Raw genomic sequence first — 20,169 nt, forward strand, 5'->3', positions numbered from 1 at the left:
AATACAGACGAACCAACAGTTTGGAAGATGAACCAACATCTGGGCGTCCAAGGGTTTCTTCAGCAAAACATGGCTGTATCCTGATCGGCATGTGCAGGGAAAACCGCCCATCGACATCACAAGAGCTCCAGCAGCAGCTGTCAAACCAAACTGGTGTCCAGTGTTCCACCCGCACTGTATGTGGTCGTCTTTTAGATCATGGTTTAAGGTCCTACAAGGCTGTCGAGAAGCTTGTGATCAATGAGAGACGGAGGTTAGCCCGGCATCGACGGACCCAAGCACACAAGAACTGGACAGCCAGGAACTGGAAGAAGCACAGTATCCAGGTCTTAGAGTGACCATCTCAATCCCCAGACATGAGCCCCATTGACCAACCAAAGAATTTAAAGTAGTAATTCAAGAAAAATGGGACAAAATTACCCCTTAACAGTGTGCAAGGCTTGTGGGAAACATGCCAGCCAGGATTAGAGCGTGCTAATGGCAGGAGCACTAAATATTATTTTGATGTGATGGTTTATTTATTTTTTGTTCAGTTTCGGACTCATTCTCTGTTATTTGTTGACCTTAATACTGACAGTGTTGAGAACTGACATATTTAAACTGTCAATAATTTAGTTTTCTTAGATTTTCTTATAAACTAAATAAATGTCTAATGCAGGCTCATTTTTTGAAACACACAAAAAAAATTTTCCACAAATATTTCAGGATAATATTTGATACTGAGTAACATTTTAAGGCTCTCCAATACTTGTGTCACCAGTATTTTACTTGATACTGTGGGACCATTTAGTGTAACATTCAATGTACAGTACCAGCCAAAACTATTTTTCCATTATTTTCTACAATGTACTGTAGAATACTGAAGACACAACTACACAGGGAACACGCGTGGATTATGCAGTCGACATAAAATGTTCAACAAATATATTTGTCAAAGTAGCCACCTTTAGCTTCGATGACAGCTTTCCACACATCTTGGCATTCTCTCCATCAGCTTCGTGAGGCCGTCGCTGGAAGGAGTCTTGAAGGAGTTCCCAGAGGTGTTGAGCTCTCGCTGGCTGCTTTGCCAACTCATCCAAAACCATCCGAATTGGGCTGAAGCTCAGTGACGGTGGAGGCCGGGCCATCTGACTCAGCCCTTAGACAGTCTTAAGCAATGATGGTCCCACTTAACTGGGATGGCGCAATGCTGCAGAATGCTGTGGTAGCCATGCTGGTTAAGTGTGCCTTGCATCCTCTACTCATATCAATGGGGCAAATACCCCATTGTAAGTACTTACAATATTTGGTCTGACTGAAAGTGTTATGGGTGCATACATAATCAAAACCCTTTTTGAGTGGTCCCAAACTACTAACTCTGTCTCCAAAAGAAACCTGGCAAAAAAACAGAGAAGAATATACCAGCATTTCTCTATGGTTAAGACACGGTATGCTGTTTATTCTTCCCAAAAGATATTTCCTGCCTGTGATCACAGTCAATAAATACTTTGAAAAACAGTGCATTTTTCAGGTTAATTAGTGAGCATCATAGGTTTGAAGTAGGACTTTCATATAATGGAGCACTTGTTCTGTTGGTACATTTATTTAAAAGCAAGTAGCTGAATTATTTTTCCTCCGCCAGGAATACGTTTTCAAAGTTTTTGAGCCGGGGCCAATGTGTAGGTTCAAGCTAAATATTTTGTTCGTGAGAATATATTACGAAAGCCTGTGGGGAAAACTCGAGTTAGCGTTTTGTAGATTGTGTTCGGTCTGGCGTCAAGGTTTAACCGGGTTAAGGCAACGCTTGCTAGACACATGAGCGATTTTCAGATCAAATGATCACTGCGCACCAATTTTTTCCCTCTTTCGCTCAGAAAAAGCAATGATAAGAGACGGCTGACCACAGGCAAAACCAAAAAGGAAACTCGAGTGAAAGGCGAGGAGCATTTATGGGCCGATGCATCACATTCAATAATCATTTTTCCCCCATAATCTCTTTTCATCTGCACTGAATGATAGGCTGCTTCCCACCGCCGCTCCACAAGTAGAGCTTTAAGTGCAGTGAAAAGCAGGACACCCAAGGGGGAAAGAGAGACTTCTCACTCACGCATACGCTTGAGTTGTTTTGTATTTTTATGCTTTTCTTTTATTTGTGTTTTTCCGTTCACTTCAGATTCGGTTAATTTCCAGAGGGTTTACTTTTTCCACTGCACGTTTTTAATTACTTTCGTACTATAAAGCTGTCTTTTTATTTTTATTTCATGTTTCCTTAATATCTTCCAAATTAAATCCAAGGTTTGCACTAAAACCTTATAGTTTATCCCATAGATTTCTTTTTTTTTTCTTTTAATGTTGATAGAGGACTGCAGGAGTAGAGGAATGACATGCAGGAAACAGTCCCCGGTCGGTAATGGAACCAGGGGACCTGCTGCTCAGGGCATATGCGCCCATGTGGTATTCACCCTAAACACTCGACCATTGGGTCTTCCCATAATCATGATTTAAACGCCATGTGAATTGTGGTAGTTTTCTCACAGTTGTGTGACGCAAACAGCTGCCGGTCCACATAAGTCCCTCAGTGTGATCATGTTGCCGTTGGATATCGAAGGGATACAACAGGGTGTTTGTTTTCAAGCGTATACTCTACATGATTCTTTGAGTAACTGCAGATGAGAACATCCATTTACATACTTGGATTGTAATATGATAGCAACTGTGGAGTCTCTGCTATGTTTGGAATTTATGGATTACAAATCATACTGGTGTGCAGTTTAAAACGGTTCTCGATAAATTACTGCCTTACACAGTTTCTGGGAAAGCCGGACACTTATCTTCTTAATTTCATCTTTATTATCTGTACTCAGGTCAATCCCCATTATCTATCACTCTCAAAAAAAACAAAAAAAAACGTTCTTCTTCGTGTTTCACAGGTATTAACTGTAGTGTGTTCCAGTTCCCATGATACTTAAACGAGCTTAATGGACCCGGCACAAATGTAAAAAATGAGCAGTGACTTGACAGTTGTATCGTCTGAGTTTTATAAGTTAAACTGGACACAACTCACTGATGAGTCTCAAATGTACGAGTACATTATGCTGTGAACATACACTCCCCACTCTGTTCGTCGTTAATCTTTTACTTTTTCAGTGACTGTAATTTCCTTTAAGTCTCACAGTTTCTCCCTGTGGAGCAGTGACTTGCTTGAAAGGTTTTCCCTGCTCATTTTCACTTCCCCGTTCTCTTCCAGCGAACCTCCTTCCCATCCCATCTGTTATCTGCTCTTTCTCTAGACTCTTCCCCTTTGCCTTGCCATATCCTCCGATCTTATTTTTTTTTCTTCTGCTAACCGTTTGCTCACCGTGTCGTCCTTGTGTTTTATTTCCACAGGGAGCAGTTTCTCAAGTCCAATGCCCAGCTCACCTTCCGCTGTCGTCAGCTCCTCTCCGAGCTTTCCTACATCTACCCCATTGATGTGGTGAGTCGGGCCTGATGGTAGACTGCTTTATAACACATTGTTGACATGGCAACTGCAAAGAATTAGAGGGTTACAAAACCCATGCTTTGTTAGCAGAAGTGTTATGTATGCATCCAAAGGTTTAATCCGAAGTCATGTCAGATTTTTTTTCCGGGGAGCACCCGAAATCATCACCTGTTTAACATGCCTCGGTTACTGTGTATTTAGTGTATCATATATGTTATAATCCTTCATTTTTGTATGACATTTGGCAACAAAACAAGTAATGATTTAAAGCAAGGCCCTGTGCTGCTAAGCTCTGCACGCCACATGGGAGTTTCATCTTTTTTTGGGTCTGTTTCTGTCGTCTGATCTCGGTATTAATATGAAACCTCTTATTTAAATCCACAGGCCAATCAGTCAGATTATGTCATCTGTGGAGTGAAGCTGCCAAACTCAGAAGACTTTCAAGGTAATTTATTACATGTCTGCGTGTGCTTGTGTGTCCCATGCTTGCAGTAGGAGAGGCTGCGGTGAGGCATGCTGAACAAATGTTTTGCCTCGGCTTTAAATGCTTGCGGTCGCATGTAGATGGTTGGCGTTGGAAAGTCATTTAAAGTCGGAAGGCTTATGACTTCATAGGCACAGTACCTATGATATCATAATTTTGGCTACTGTAGATGGCAATTTTGCAAATAGTTGTAGCTGTGCTATACTATTACAGTTTTTAACATAAAGCAGTGACATATTTTAACAATTACCGGTAGACCATTTCAATGCACAAAATACATAATTGCATGGTTTTATTATCAGAAGGCAGTTAATAGTTTTAATAATAGTGTCCTGGTGCTGCTTCTATTCAAGAAGGTCACAACGCACCCGCTAATTACGCACGTTTTATCGTGTGCGTGTGACGTGACTCAGCAATGATGGAGCATCAAATTAACAGACACACATGCAACCTCCTTCCTCCTTCATTTATTTATTTTTTTTCAGCTGATATTAATTTTCATGTATATTTTTCTCATCAACACAGACAAAAGATCAATGGAATGATTTACTGCCGCGATGCAAAGCCCCGACAAAAATCAGGGCGAAAGAGGAAGCTTTCATTGAAGGAAACGTTTAGAGATTTCCTTTGTGCGATTCCTGGGCAAAGACGCAGCTAGTTCGGGTTGCATCGTTCCGTTTTCCAGTACACATCCACATCCATTTCTCCTCCCATAGTTGGCTGCCGCCGGAGGAGTTGTCCAGCGCTGGTGCAGCCTTATTGAGTCTTGTCACAAGATGCTTTTGTTGCTGCATCTGCCACCTCAGTGAGACAAGGCCACAAAAACCACATGGTTTAATATCAAAGACACAGTCTTAGGCAACAGAGCAAGAAAAAAAAAAAAAATGTCAGCCGGCAGTTTCAGCCACAAAGCCCTTGTTATCATGTTGGTGGGGAAGGTTAGAGTAAGGGTCACGGAGTATGCGTCGTGATAAATGGGATTTGCTGTCGCAGCAAGGGAACGCTGATGACTTCATGACCTCTCAGCAGCTCGGATGAATTGAAGTGGGAACCGGGCTGAACGGATAATGAATGGTCAGCTCTGGTGTGCAGCACTTGTCTAACACACCCGGCACTGTCCCCTCAGCATTCTCAGGCTCCCCTTCCTCACAGCTGGTCAGGCCGAGCAGGCCCCCCGAGCCCATAATTCAGAATACTTCTCCCGATCTCCTCCGCTCCCCGCTGGCACTCTCCACCTGTTGACGTCTTTTAAGTGTGCCCAGACGTGTGTGGAAGTGACAGCCAGTGCATTTATGTTTGCAGCTATTACTTGTTCCCTTATGGTGGGGCCCTCTTTCTCCAACCCTGCGTACAGTAGGTGGACACCTAGCAGTGAGTAAACAACTGAGCATGTAGCTGAAGGTTTTAAGGCTAACTCTGCATCCGTGTATTTACTGCAACCGTTTCCTGTTTGGCTTCTTTCCTCCTTCAGGTTACTTGTGATTTGCAAATTAAAAGAATGGATGGGATACCCCACCCCTATGTGAAATTTAGACACTCATTCACACTGTATTCTCCAGAGGTGGATAAGTGAGAAAAAGCAGCGCTCCCAGACGCAGAGACACCACGCTGCACCTAAAAGCAGGTCGCGCTGGTGCGTTGATGGAAGTTGGGGGTTTTCAGGTGCTGCATGGTGTCTTTGTGCCTGGTGGCAGTGCTTTGTCAGAATATAGTCCCAAGTCTATATCTGCGCTAGGCAATCCCTTCGTGTTAATTGCATTGACATTTGTACGCGATGTGAATGTACCTATCACAGGAAGTAATTCTTGAGTTTATCACTTTTGCTAACGACTGACTGATTGGCAGCACTACATTACAATGTCTATGCCTGGACTGATTTAAAAACTTAACCAACTCTGGACAATATGGTGAGTGACTAAATCTGACATAGGGTTGGCGCATCCCTTTAACGTGCAATTCAATGAAGCCATTGATATTCACCCTCTAACACAGCCTCTGTGTCCATTAGATAACTTAAGGAATGCAACGTGGGTTGTACACAGGAAGAAATGCACTTTACCTTTTGTGTGAGGTCTGTCCCATTTTAAGCCCTTCAAGTCCAGAGCTGCTCGGATTCAAGTCAAAGTCAGTTTGAAAGGCCCACAGGGGAGGCTGTTCCACATTTAAGACCAGGGTCAGGGTTACTTAGCATCCTAATCCCACTTGGGGTCAAAGTGGAGCAGGGTGGCACTGGAGCCCATCTGTGTTTTACATTTAACCAAGCTTTCCCTGTCAGCTCAGTCTGACAAGACATCCTCATCTCCAGTTGCACCCCGAGGTGTTACTTAAAGTTGCCCGTCCTCAAGTCGACCTGAACGTCTCAAAGGTCAGGAAGCTGTTTACTGTAGGTGCTTCAGATCTGCAGACAGAAGAATACAGGAAGGAGAATGATATACTGCAGAGGTTCTACGTTAAGTTAGAAAACACACAATGTGCATCTGCCACTCTCTCTGTTGCCATAGTCGATTACTTCAAAGCATTAAGATAAAAACCATAGTGATTTTCAGTTCTTTGCCTGGAGCGGAGTCCTCCTGCTATTTGAGAATGTGAAACCACTTAGCATGTTGTCTTGAAACCATTTCTCGTACTTAAAGCGAGCTGGTTTACCGTTCCTTCCCTCGTCAGAAAATGTTCACAAAGGCATGCAGTTTTCCACCCAAGTTGTTTGGATTCTGGGGAACGTTGCTTTGGCTCCTCAAGCACATCTTGAAATTGGGAATCCCAGGGCAGCCATTGTTGTTCTTGGTACCGTGTGTGCTGTGTCATATTCTCTTTCAAAACACTTTCCCACACAAATGCAACTCCTCTTCTTCCTGTGAATACTTGGTTACCAAACTATCTTTAGTTGGATGTTTATACATTATTGTTTGGGTTAACAAGATGTGGACATGGTTCATACAAATACAGTTTATTTTTCTGTGTAATTAAATTCCAACCCAAACCGCCAGTGCTGTCTGTATGCTTTGAAGTGTTTGATATAACAAATTACTGGCTTTTGGTTGATTAAAATTCTGCCAATTTTACTTTAATTTGCTTTGAATTGCAGCCTCAGAAGCTTTTGTGTGTTGATGTAGGTCACATTAAAGACCTGTTGATGTGCTAATAATTACAACATGTCACGCTTACTGAACAAATCTCAAATGTGACATTACCGGATCCGCTCTTTCACTTTGTGTCCCGCAGCAAAGGACGACGGGAGCGTCGCAGTCGCCCTGGGTTACACGTCGCACCTCGTCCTGATGATCTCGTGCTTCCTGCAGATCCCCCTCAGATATCCGGTGATTCACAAGGGTTCACGCTCCTCCATCAAGGACACCATCACTGACAGACTCACCGAGAAGGAGCGAGAGTAAGTAGACTCGTGGCAACACTTCCCGTCTTCCTGACTCTACAAGTTGTGCATATGTTGAACATTTGAGCCACACTTGAAAACGTATGAATTGCGTTGCATTAGATGATAAATGTCCAGGCAAACGGAATCCGTTTTAAGGAAAGAAAGGACAAGCACATTTGTCAGTTTGACACCTCATACAAGTTTTATGCGATTTAGCTCATGGCTGTAGTAGGGATATTTTTAGACTCCACTTCTGTCTCTGGAATCAGTTTTTAGGGCGCTTTCTTTCCGTTGGCAGACCAAACTCCTCCGCACACGCAGGGTTTGACTTTCCCAGCTCGATTCTTTCCTGTAGCTTCAGTGTCGCCTGAACCAGCAGGTCTGCAATATAAAATAACACAAATCTCCAAAAGCTGCTCCTCTTTCCGCACATGTTCCTTCGCCAATTTAATCATGGCTGCCTTATCACTTGGGCTTTAACTACTTCCTGCTGTATCAACCTCGATCTGTACCCTTACTAATTCATCCCATTTGGAATCGTCTCGGCCGTGGCCGCAAGACCTCATTTCTTGTCATCTTCTCAATATTCCCCACTCTGGGGAATCGAAGAAAAAAGTTCCTTTTGTGTGCAAACAAACCACCCTTGACATTTCCTCTGAGTTCATTTCACTTACATTTGACATTTTTACAGTTGATTTTTAGCTAAGCAGTTACTCTGCCCCTAGCAGAGCGGCAGCAGCTGTTGCCAATCACACAAATAATGGACATGTTTCAGTTTGACCAAATACTCTTCGGTTGCTATGCTTTTTTACTGATTTCATCATTGCCCGTCTGACATTTTGTGAAATAATCACCTAATGGTTTAATGGTCCAAATACTTTTCGGGCACACTGTGTAATATTTAATAAGAATAAACGTATGCCTGTGTCTTTCTGATTCCACGCCAGCGCCTGCCGTGGCTGGAAGCATTATGTTCGCACAGTGACATTATAATGCTCTGCCTTCAAATTCCACCGAAGTCTTCACTCCGTATATTACGAGTTTGGACGGATAGAGATGTAAGCTTCAGCTTGACTGGCTGGCAGAGGCACTGCAAGTCAATAATTCTTTTGTGACGGCCGCTATGCTGCGCTCTCATTCGGCCGCGTGTGGACTTTTGGATTAGTTCCACTTTGGCAAAATGTTGTAGTGGCACCATAAAACGGACTTAACGCAATACCGACATCCTGAAAATGATTCTACTGCACTAGCATGCACAAAAGAAATGCATTAAAAAAAAAAAAACAACAACACGCTTTTCTTTCTTTAATTATAGTAATGAAAATCTAGCCAGAGTGTAACCATGACTGTAATTGTTTGGATTTAATTGTGGTGAGTCAGGAAACGAGTTGTTTCAGAAAAACATGAAACCCCCTGATTTTTCTGATGTTCTCACGCAAACTGAATTATTGTGGGTGATTTGTCATGTTACACTTAAAAGGTTTTAATATCTGTCACACAAAAGCCTTGGCAGCAGGTTTGTTTTTTAATTTTCTTAATAACCCCCTGCAGATAAAGCAAAATAAAGTTGTTTTTTTTTTTAATTTACATTATTATATGCAGTTATTGTAGCTGTAGTATGTGTTATAAGTTAAATTAAACCATGCTTCAAAGATGAGTTGAAATATTTTCTTTTTTTTTTGCCTATGTTGGGTGGTGGATGTAAAAATGTCAGATAAACTGAGAATCTTGCACTTTGCTACTAAAATTGCACATAACAGTTTAATGCTTTCTTCAAACTTTATTGCATTTAGAAGAAGTGCAACCCTTGAAATGAAATTATCTTTTATTCACAGCACACTTGCGCAACGTGCTTTCCTTGTTTCCAACTCTTCTATGTTTGCCAGCGCCTCACAAGGTATTGGTTATGTGCTCTGTCTCTTTATATTATCTGGGTGTCAGCAGCTTCTAAAAAAGAAAGCGTATTAACTTGAGCTCAGGTTTGTTTTGTATCAAAACATTCACGAGTCCATCTCAATTCTCTCCCAGAATTTGCTTTGTTTCTGTATACTTTCAGACCTTTACTAGCAGATTATTGGTTATAGAACTTATTTGTTTTGTTAACTCAGGATTTCACATTTGTAATATTGTAAATGAGATCGTTTAAACGCCACTAATATATTAAGGTTTGTTGAATGTGTTTTGCAACACTTTGTGATAGTGATAACATATATATACCTTTTTTTATCTCTAACACTTTTATTACACTTTGAACAACCTGCCCATAAATCAAATAACCCAATGCTGCCATATTTCAAAGCTCTGAAATACTGTAGTCCAAGTACTGTAGTAATAAATTACCAGGCTTGTTATACCTTTATTCTTTTTGAGCTTTATTTTTAAGATTTTACCAAACTAGGTCAAGCATTTTCAAGTAAAAATATTTTCAGTTTCTAACTAAATTAACCTAAAATTTTGTGACTGCAAAAGACTCTTGAGGAAACTGTACTCAGAAGCACCCCTGAATATACAGCATGCTGACCTCGAGTTGAAAAGATTATTTTTCATGTCTGTCACTCCACTGTGTTTATGAATATTGGTCAGAAAATGTATGCGGTGCATATTTTAACAGTATTGAATGACCATGACTTACCATGTGCTGAGGAGGTGTAAATCTCCCTCTTAACCATTTATAGAGCACTCCTTCAAATACTTGGAAATTCTAAATTTCAACCGTAGACTGTTATTATACGGCATTAGACGACTTTTTATGGAGAAAATCAAGATTAATGAATTTTACCATATATGGTCTCCTGTCCTTAAGTGGTAACATGTACTTAGAGCATTAGAACAGAAGAGCACTATTCAGTCAACATTCACATTATCACTGTAGACAACATTAGTCCACTTCTTCCTGGTACCTAATAAAGAAGTTATCCTCAGTGTTCATGTAGAGGTGGACCTAGCAGACCACACTTGACTAGACCTGAGAATGTGTGGAAGTTACCATATTTGGCTCCTTGCCCCATAAAGGGTTAAGGCCCTCAGCGGACCTTGGATTTCTTCATGATTTTTTTCAGCTGCTCGTCCCGGTCATGGTCGCTGTCATCTTAAAAAGCCTTCCTTACGGGAACTAGTGTTTGCTTCCTTTGCTATGAAAAAAGAGGGGTTGTATTTGCTATCATTCAATCCCTCAGCTGTATCTTACTACAGTGTCCTGTCTTCTATTAGCTGGTGGTAGCTGCAGTATTCTGTCCATAAGCAAAAACAGATAAATTCCAAGAGGATCTGGATGGATTGAATCAAATGTTATGTGCCTCCAAGGCCTGCTTCTCTTTATTTGGCAACTGCTGTCGCTGAAAACATTCACATTCACTTTTGTGCCTTACTAATTGATATACTTATTTGCAGTTCCATTTATTCTCTAATTGTTGTTTTTTTGAATGTCAAATTGCATAAACACACTACAGCCAAAATTTATGTTACATCGTCAGTGATGCTTATACATGCCGGATTGTTTGGTTCATATGTTGTAATTAAGCACTCGGCGTTAAGCTTGTGTTATATGATAGTGTATAATGACCCGTGTTTGTATGCTTTCTCTTATTCACCACGTTTAGTGTGGTTGTGGTGTTCCCTCATAGGTTGTTCTCTCCAACCTCCAAACCATGATCTCCTAAACCAATTTTCTCTTTTTATTTACTGTAAAAGTTAACACTTAAGGCCTGAATATCTGAGGCTGTACATCAGTGCTGATATGGTTTGAAATACTATCAATCACATTACATAAAAACCTTGGTGCAGATGTTTAGTTTGTCAGGTCAATGCATTCCTCGCATTTTATCCTACGGACCAATAGCTTTGACAGGAGATAGGAGTTGCCCCCTTAAGTGATATTGTTTTGCCCGCGGTAGCGACTTGAAGTTTTTGGGGGATTTATTCAGGTGTTCAGAGAGACAAGGTTGTAAATCTCACTGCACACTTTGTGTCTTTATCACACCCTAGGGTTGTAACCACTTTGCTTCCTATCTTCACAGCATTAAATCATTTTTGTCGAATCAAGCACTGTTCGTGATTGAAGAATACTATGTTGACGCTGAGCATAGCAAACGTTAAACTGCTAATCTGTGCTCACCTGGGGCTTTCTCTGTGCCATTTATGTTAGTCATGAACTGTAGAGGAACGGTAATTGCAGCAGGGGCCAATGTAATTAAATTACTATTTGTGTGTGTTATGGTCTTGTAACTATGCATCAAGTTGGGTTAAATAAAAAAAATGGTGTGTTGTGATAATTGCATGCTCTCAAAACACATGCTCAGGTATGCACCCCACATACATATGAACATTCCACACATGCAAGAGCCACTTTAGTGAGAGAGGAAGAGAGATGAAGAAGATTTTTTTTATATATAATGAATAGTGTTGCTAATAGCCATTATGTCCTCAGTTATGCTCATCACCTCCTCAGATTATGTACATACATGCATAAAAAAGTATTAACTGGTTCATTTTTATACATGTCATAATTTGCCTTTTTGACAAAAGAATTGCATACAAAATAAAAAAAATATTCAATTTTAATCAGCTTTTTCCAAAAGTAATGTCAATTAATTAAGATATCTAAGTTCAATTAAGCGATTGCATAAGTATTCACCTCCTTCAGATCAGTATTTAGTAGATGCACCTTTGGCTGCAGTCACAGCACTGAGTCTGTGTGGATATGCCTCAATCGGGCTCAGGACACATCTGGACACTGCACTTTTTCTCCATTCTTCCTTACAAAACAGTTCAAGCTATGTCAGGTTGCTCAGGCATCAGGTGTGAACAGCTCTTTACAAGTCCTACCACAAATTCTTGATTGGATTGCGATCTGGACTTTGACTTGGCCGCTCCAGAACATTCACTTTGCTGTCTTTAAACCATTTCTGCGTAGCTTTTGTTGTATGCTTGGTGTCATAGTCTTGCTGGAAAATACATCTTCTCCTAAGTCTTAGTTTTCTTGCAGAATCAGATTATCCTCCAAGATTTGGTTATATCTGTCTGCATTCATGTTCCCCTATGCCTTTACAATTCGCCCTGGGCCTGCTGCTGAGAAGTGTTGCCAGAGCATGATGCTGCCACCACCATGCTTCGCGGTAGAGGTGGTGTGTGTTTGTGGTGATGTACACTGTTCGGGATATATCATGATGTTTAGTCTGATGGCCAAAAAGCTCAGTTTTTTGTCTCATCTCACCAAAAAAAACTTCTTCTGTTTGACTTTGGAGTCTCCCACAAGCTTTTGGGCAAATTCCAGGCGAGATGTCATATGAGCTTATTTCAACAGTGGCTTTCTCTTTGCCACTCTCCCATACAGCTTTGACCAGTGAAGAACCCAGAACAGTTGATTGACTGTATGCACAGTCTCTCCCGTCTCTTGCCCGGTCACTCAGTTTTGCAAGGACGGACAGAATATAGCAGCAGAATATAATTAGTATTTAATTTTCAGTTATTGTTGACCTTCAGACCTCACCATTCTTTAAAAGGTCTGAGGTTGGCTGCTCATGGACTAGCATGACAGACAAAAAAAATTTGCTGTGTTCTGATCAAATACAAGTTTTTGTGTACCTAAAGTGAAGGCACATGTAGAAACTGGTGTGTCAGTAAGCACTGACACTTTGACGTCCACACGTGTCATGCATAAGAACACTCAGCTGGAAGAAAGTGTGCGAGAAGAACGGAGACATTATCTGACAGCCCAAAGACTGAGCCGCCATCTCTCTGTGCGGTTGATTATGTCATGACAGCAGCTGGAGAGACTCACAGGGAGCCACTTTATAAATTTCCAGTCCTACCAAGCAAGATATTTACACCAGCATCCAGCAACAAAAAATAAACTTTTGTGACTGTTAAACAGACACGGCAATCCAAAATTGCTCTTAGGTGTCCCTGAGCGGGGCCAAACGCTTTACCACCCCCCACCCCTATGTTAATGACCCTTAAGGCTTTGGTGAGCGGCAGACGTACAGTGATGTGAAATGATGTGTGGGGAGACAGAAAGCAACTAGCAGGGCTCTAAGAGTGTACAAAAAGGGGGTGATTAAAGTGTCGGAAAGAGGTGGCCAGTGGTGATAAGTGAGGTGGCATGGGATCAGTTTCTTAAAGCGTGGTGGGATTAGCAAGCAGTCATTCAGTTACAGTGAGGTGCACGTAAGAACCTTATTTCGTTTTAGTTGCAGGACGCGTTGTGCGTCCCTGGTAAATGGGGTATGGGCTTTTGCAGTATGTTGAATCTTTGTAATCTTTTTAGCTGATTCCACACATTCTGCGTCTCTAGTGTAGTGTTATATGACTCGTGTGAGTTGACCTGCTAACTCTCCATGTTTGACTGTAAGGACCCGGTCTGAACCTGAGGGAAAAAAGTTCCTACGCTCATTGTTAACTGAAGTGTTGAACACCAAAACTTCTGAATGGTTCAAATACTTGAAAGTAAATAATGGAAGACAATTTTGGCACCGTGTGTACTTTGGCCATTTTGGAATGATTGTTCTCCTGCTCAGAGATGCTCTCCGAAGTCATAGGACCCTAACAACATGTTGCGCCCACATTTGGTCTTGTGTAGTGTTCAGTTCCAGTGTTTCTGATTGCATGGGGCAGAAGTAGGGAGATGTGATCCAGATGTCCGGCGTCTGATTGAGACCAGAACCCTGCCATTAAAAAGCAAGAACTGCCTCATATATTCATTCGTCCAAAGCATTGAAGAAAGTCTCCTTTTTTCTCTTACTTTCTTTTTTTTTTACAAAAAAATATTCTTTATCACTTGATACAGGAAAATGGATGTAAGTGGGATTTACACATCCCGGAAAAAGAAACTGTTGGTGGTAGCGGTGAGTATGAATTCTGGCCAGGGGAAGGAGTCCAGCTTAAGATGAGAAGAACCTGTGAGCTCCAAGAAAAGAGGTTATTGTTCCGGGGCTTCAGCAGTTTCACGTCTCTTAACGTGGACCATGTGCACAGGAGAAAAGGGGAATTGCACCCAAGCTCCTCTGTACTGACTAAACTTACACACCAGTGACAGGGAAAAACGCTGTAAATCAACGGGGGGAGGTTAGACACTCTGAGTTATTTGAAGCAATGCTGCACATACAGAGAAAGGTAGAGTTTGGCTTTTAAGATTCCTTCGGATATATTTTTATTTTATCTCCAATTTTACTGGGCTTTGTGATTTACAATACAAATTAGCATACAGTCTGGTTTTATAGGCTGAGCCCTGTAATTCGTTGCTCCTGTGCGATATGCACGTGTTTGATCACGGTTCACTTGCGTACTTACTGTATAGAAGAGACGAATGAGGCGATCAACTTGTGACCCAGGAGAGCTTAAATCAGATTTGAAAATAGCTCATTATTTAGGGTGCGTACGTCAACTACAAAGGGATCCTGGGACCGGTCAGAATGTTTACTTGTCTTTTGTGGTTTTCTGCCAAATCACTCAAGGACAACGGCAGGAATGGTATGTTTATAAAAGCCCAGAAGAAGTCAGAGAGTCTCTTCTAGGTTGACAGGTTAGTTGTATAAGCGGCCCTTTATCTTGGAATCCTGCTGTTGTTCGGCCTATCGAGGCAGCCTTTGTCCATTCTTCATTAAAAAGATAACAAGAAGCATCTGTGCTGGATAGCTTTCTGAAGGATGCTATACGTTGATGGCAGTAGCCCAGCCAGCTGACAGCGTCGTAAAGTATCATATTCTTATTTGTAGATAGAGGAGAAAAGTCCTGTACTTGGAACAGGTCTTATTACTTTTTCTTTTATTTTGCCACACTAGTGACAGCCAGTGTCTGACTTTTGGTAAGTAAAATATCATAAAAAATGATCTGACGTGCTCTCAGCGCCACTGCTGCTCTCACATCTACAGTGTGTTAATAAAAATAGGACATTATTCCTAATTTGATATTATAATATTTTGATTTATGGTCAGATATCATATTTTATTTGGAGGGCTACTTTTGCGCTGAAGTACAGGGCGCTTCTCAGATCCAGCACCTCTTCCCTGTTTCTCTGGTTACAACAATGGCCAAAAAACAAAGGCAAAGAGAGAATGAGTGTGTGTGTGTGGGGAGGAGGTGGTGGGAGCTGGGGTCAGTGGACCCTGGATATTCTTAAGAGCCGTGATGAAAACCCACTACGACAGAACGAGCAACCGCCACATCACTCAGGAGACACTTTAACGTTAGAGACTAGGATGGTGAAATGGTTATGCCGGGGTCTTAAGTGCAGCCGCTGTCATTAACATAGCATTCACTGACAGATGCTCAGTGTAATCATTTCTCAGATATTGAAAATTACAGCTCCCTGTGATTTATATAGTAACCACTGCCATTAGAGCCTTGACAGTTGCAAGGCAGGTGTTTTTTTAAAAAGCAAGAGCGAGTGATTTATGGCCCCGTGCCGTTTGAAATCGCACATTAAAGACATTGTGAAACTCACAAGTGCCCTCCACCCCTCCCCGACCCCACACCCCACCGCCACCATTAAAAGCAGGGGTATGAGTGCTGGCCAAGCCCATGCGCGAGAGCTGTTGTACTGCACATTTAGAGTATTAATTAGGATGTCTAAACAGGCAAGCCAACACATGTGGAGACCTGGGCCTGTGTATACATTACGGCGGGTCAGCCGGTCTCTAGGAGCCTTCCCGCCGCATTCTCATGAGCAGCAGAGAAGCTAAGGCCGACCACCCACCTGCATAGCTGTGTCCTCCTTTATACTCCTCCGTTTAATACAGATGACCCAAGTGGGAAGAGAGAGGAGTCTAATATGTTGGAGAATGCTTAAAGCTACACGCTCCCTTTAGGTTTCACCAGGAGAACCCAGCGACCTCATGGCATAGATTTCTGTAGAAAACAGAATGCAGATCCGGAAAAACCTCGGACCCTCCATTGTGGCTTTGTTATTGTTGTAAAACTCCAGAAAACAATGTTGGTCTTCACCTTGTAGCGTGTGCAAACAAAATGCTTAAGGCTTTAACTAAAGTCTTTTGGCCAGTCGTGACTTATAAAGTTCTCCTTGCACACATACCCCGCGAATGTGTCCATTTAACTGGAGGCCGTAAAAGACGTCATGTGCTGCTGACACCTGCTTCCCGGCCCCTGCAGCACAGTCCAGGCAGACACTGGCGCAGACACTGGTGGCGCATCAGCCAGAGATGAAAGAATTAAAACTGAGCCTGCTATTAAAAGATCCCTCAGCAGGGAGTGAAATACAGGTTGAGGAGCGGTTTTGAAGAAGGGAATGGACAGGAAGACGTGGCAGCGAGCTTCCTGATGCTTCATCCCATCATTCTAGCTGCGTGTTTATTGGTTGTTTCCTTCTTTTAACAAGACTCAGGGCTTTATGTTTTGAGCGAGTCTGTGTGGATAACGGGTGTCTAGACCCTGCAGTTGAAGAGCTGCCAGGCTGAAGGCGTTCCTGTTTTTACCCATAAAGACAGGGGACTTTCCTGCGAGATGCTGCTTTTGTCTTTTTTTTTTACATGGCCATGGCTCCGCACTTATTAATTACAAATTTTTCTGTCTACACACAGTGCCGGCACTTGCACGTTAACTGTCCTGCGTTGTGATTGCTCCAAAGGGTACATGCGAAGAAAGAAAAGAAGGGCAGTTTTTTATGAGAGCCAAACAAAAGCGATAGATTTACTCTTGCTCTCAAATCACTGTCATTGCTTTTTCATCTTTTTTTTTTTTTTTTTTTTTCTGTCCGGTGCACGCAGAGTTGAATATTAGTTAAATGAAAGCAGATTTCATGTGTCAGCAATCAGTCCCCTGAATGGATCCTAGAATGAGTGGGTGCGTTGATTATGGCGCCTGTCGTTTTGAGTTTGCCGTGTTAGTTTCGCGGACATGACCCTTCAACAGAGCTGCCACCGAGGGGAGCAGCGGAGGGATGTGCTGAAGGAAGGATTGGCTTGATTAAGGAAACCGAAGAAATGCACGGAGCACTGCTGGGACAGCTGTATGATTTAGTTTGATGCCTGTGTACAAAAACATTAAACAAAATAACCCAAAAGATTGTGCCCGAGTAATTTAAAACAACACAATAACAATTTGTTTGGTATGAGTGGGAAAGCCCAACTGTTGCCGCAAACTGTACTTTCTCTGTGTCTGTGTGTGAATCTTTCTGGACGGTGTCTGTTTATTCTGGACCCTCCATTGATGGACTGACAGGGTACGCATTTCGGCTCGCATATTCCTCCAGGACTGTAATTTATTTCATCCTGTTTAGTGTAGACGACTGTTACAGTTTATACCGCTGGCTGAGTGATTAAAAATGGCGTTCGGTCTCCTCTTACTGAACTTTCGTGTGTCTCTCTCAGACGTTCGCCGCTTGCATTTTTACTGTGGCAGCAGAAATGACGGCAGTAGCCATCTGTGACCAAGGTCAGCGCCGAGGGATGAGGCGAAAAAGTGTACGCTCGCTCGGTGGGACAAACGCGATCAGATTCGATGATGTATGAAATAATAAAACGTCCCCTCTAACTGAATTATGCACTCCCTCGGTGCCTCCTCCCTTTCCACCGTCGTCAGACTTCCCCCCTCGATCCTCCCTGCTGCTGTGTAATAATATATTTGACTTTACTGGACGTCCCTGTGAGGAATTCCTGGTGTTTGGTGAACCGGAGTCTCTCCAGTGTGATTTCAGACACAGTGGACAGCGGTCATTAATCACTTGGCTGTGACGGAGCCTGTGTGTGTTCGTGTGTTTGATTGTGTGTGTTGGAATGGCTCTGTTTTCCTTTCCTTGCGTGTTCATCAGCAAACAAATCCTATCTGTTCGTGGGGTAGTGATACTGGGTATGCCAGCAGCAGCAGCAGCACGAAGGGAATGCCTGTTGTATTGTTCTTCCTCTCTCTGGTAGTCATTTCCTAGCGCTGAGATTGGACCTCTGGCATGTCGCTTTCTCCGTGGGGCCCCTGCTGCATGTCAAGGATATGGAGGACCCACAAGTGAACGGCTGTGTGACCCGCAGGCTACGGCGTCTCTCACTTTTTACTTGCAGGACTTTGTAAGAACATCCTGTTAGATTTCTTTCTGGGGCTTCAACGATCTCCATCTGTTAAGGTTTTTCGTCTTACACTTCCCAGAGTTGCGGAGTAATGCGTGAGTGAGGAGGCTTTTACAGCGTGCGCAAGTGCATAATGTTGTCTGATCTCCAGACAGGCCTGAATATGATACAAAACAAACTTGCATGACATGGACAAGAGCCAGATAAAAGAAAGCGACCTAATGTTAGAAATTCTTTGGTATGCTCTTGTTATCAGGGGCACATGCTGCCCTGAGAGCAGCCAAGTCTGAGCAAAATTCGACCTTCACCTTTAAGCACACCTAAATACACGATCCCTGTGCTATTAGCGTGATCTCAGTTGACAGTGGAGTCCAGAACTAAGGGAGTATATTTGAAGCCAAATTCTCCCTTTGCCTCAGACGCCTCTGGGTCATAGAAAGAGGTGGCAAATATCTACTCTCACACGGGATTAACAAAAGCCCATGACCCAGCCCCCAGGGGGGGCACCTGTACTGAAAGGAGGCCGGATGCACGTACTCCCCCACTTGTAGTTGTCAGTCAGGATTAAAGTTACTTTTTTTTTAAAAAAGTATTTTTTTGTGTTAATTGATTAAATAAATAAATATCGATATGGCAATATATCGCGATACTTTTTCTTTCGATGCAATATCGATTTTGAATGTCTTAATATCTATTTTCTGTACAAGTGCAATAAATTGGAACTGGATCATTTGGATTAATATTGTTTTTTGACTCAGTTTGTCCAATGAATTATTATTGTCATCTGATCTACATATAAATCCAACTTTAAGCTGCATTTAAAATTTCTCATTGTGAAGTCCTTGCCAATGCCCACCCCTAGTTAATTATCTACAGTATATGTTTGTTACATTTTAGAATGAACACTGAAAAGCCATATAAGATTAGATATTTGACTTATTAGCCACCCCCACCCCCCTTTTTAAATTATCAACCATAACTTCTTTTTGCTGAAGTAGCTGATGAAATACGACTGAAATACCTAATTTCGCTATCCCAGTTCCCAATATCCAATAAAAACACATGAAAGTTCAGAAGCTCATTAACATGCAATTCTGTCATCATTTGCGGACATTACTGACAATAAAATACATCATAGTGAGACTCCAAACTCAGTTTGTGCTGGCCAACCTGATGTTGGCAGCAGGACAAGCCTCTGTCCTCCTTCTGTTTCCTTTGAAACGAGAAAGCATCAGCTGTATGTTTGACGTAAGGGAACGCCTCGCGCGTCTTGTTGGATTTTTGTTTGTTTGAAGACGAAACGTCGGCTTCATGAGCAGAAAGTAGAAGTGAAAATCCTTTAAATTCAACACATTTGTCCTACTGTGCCTTTAGAAGCTGTATTTTCACATTGGGATGTGAAGTTAAGAGTGGGATTTGGTTTATTATGCACTGAAGATTAAGGAGAAGCATTTAGAAAATAAATTTTAGATACAGCTATGTTAATAATGAAGGAATCATCGCAAGTATGTTGTGTATGTGTGTGTTTTATGAGACCAAAGCCCTGCTCAGTCTGTGGAGCTGATTTCTCAATATACTGGATCCTCCTCAGTGGGAGATCGGCAGACATAAGCACATAATGACAGGAAGGGATGAGTCCAGCCTTATGTCCCTGGTAGCAGAGAGGATTTTCCCTTGCTCCATGTCAGCATACTCCTCTCACTACCCAAGCACCGTGGACTACATCTCCCCCGTCATCCTTCATGAAGGCTTCCTGTGAAGCCCTTACTAAGACATCTGACTGGCACTGATGGGACTTTCCCACCGTGCTGAAAGGGAGAATTGCCTTTGTTCCTGCTCG

General features: G+C 42.2%; 1 protein-coding gene across 3 annotated transcripts in view; it reads left to right on the forward strand.

Annotated features, from left to right (window-relative positions):
- Nucleotides 1–20,169, forward strand: part of uvrag (UV radiation resistance associated gene) — an 82,023-nt gene that overhangs the window by 26,337 nt on the left and 35,517 nt on the right. For all 3 annotated transcript variants that reach the window (XM_047606726.1, XM_047606727.1, XM_047606725.1), the window contains exons 10-12: nt 3,367–3,454; nt 3,845–3,905; nt 7,167–7,332. In XM_047606726.1, the coding sequence (XP_047462682.1) occupies nt 3,367–3,454; nt 3,845–3,905; nt 7,167–7,332 (315 nt within the window). The remainder of the gene's footprint in view (nt 1–3,366; nt 3,455–3,844; nt 3,906–7,166; nt 7,333–20,169) is intronic.

The sequence above is a fragment of the Mugil cephalus genome, chromosome 15 (assembly GCF_022458985.1).
Source record: "Mugil cephalus isolate CIBA_MC_2020 chromosome 15, CIBA_Mcephalus_1.1, whole genome shotgun sequence".
NCBI classification, from domain to species: domain Eukaryota; kingdom Metazoa; phylum Chordata; class Actinopteri; order Mugiliformes; family Mugilidae; genus Mugil; species Mugil cephalus.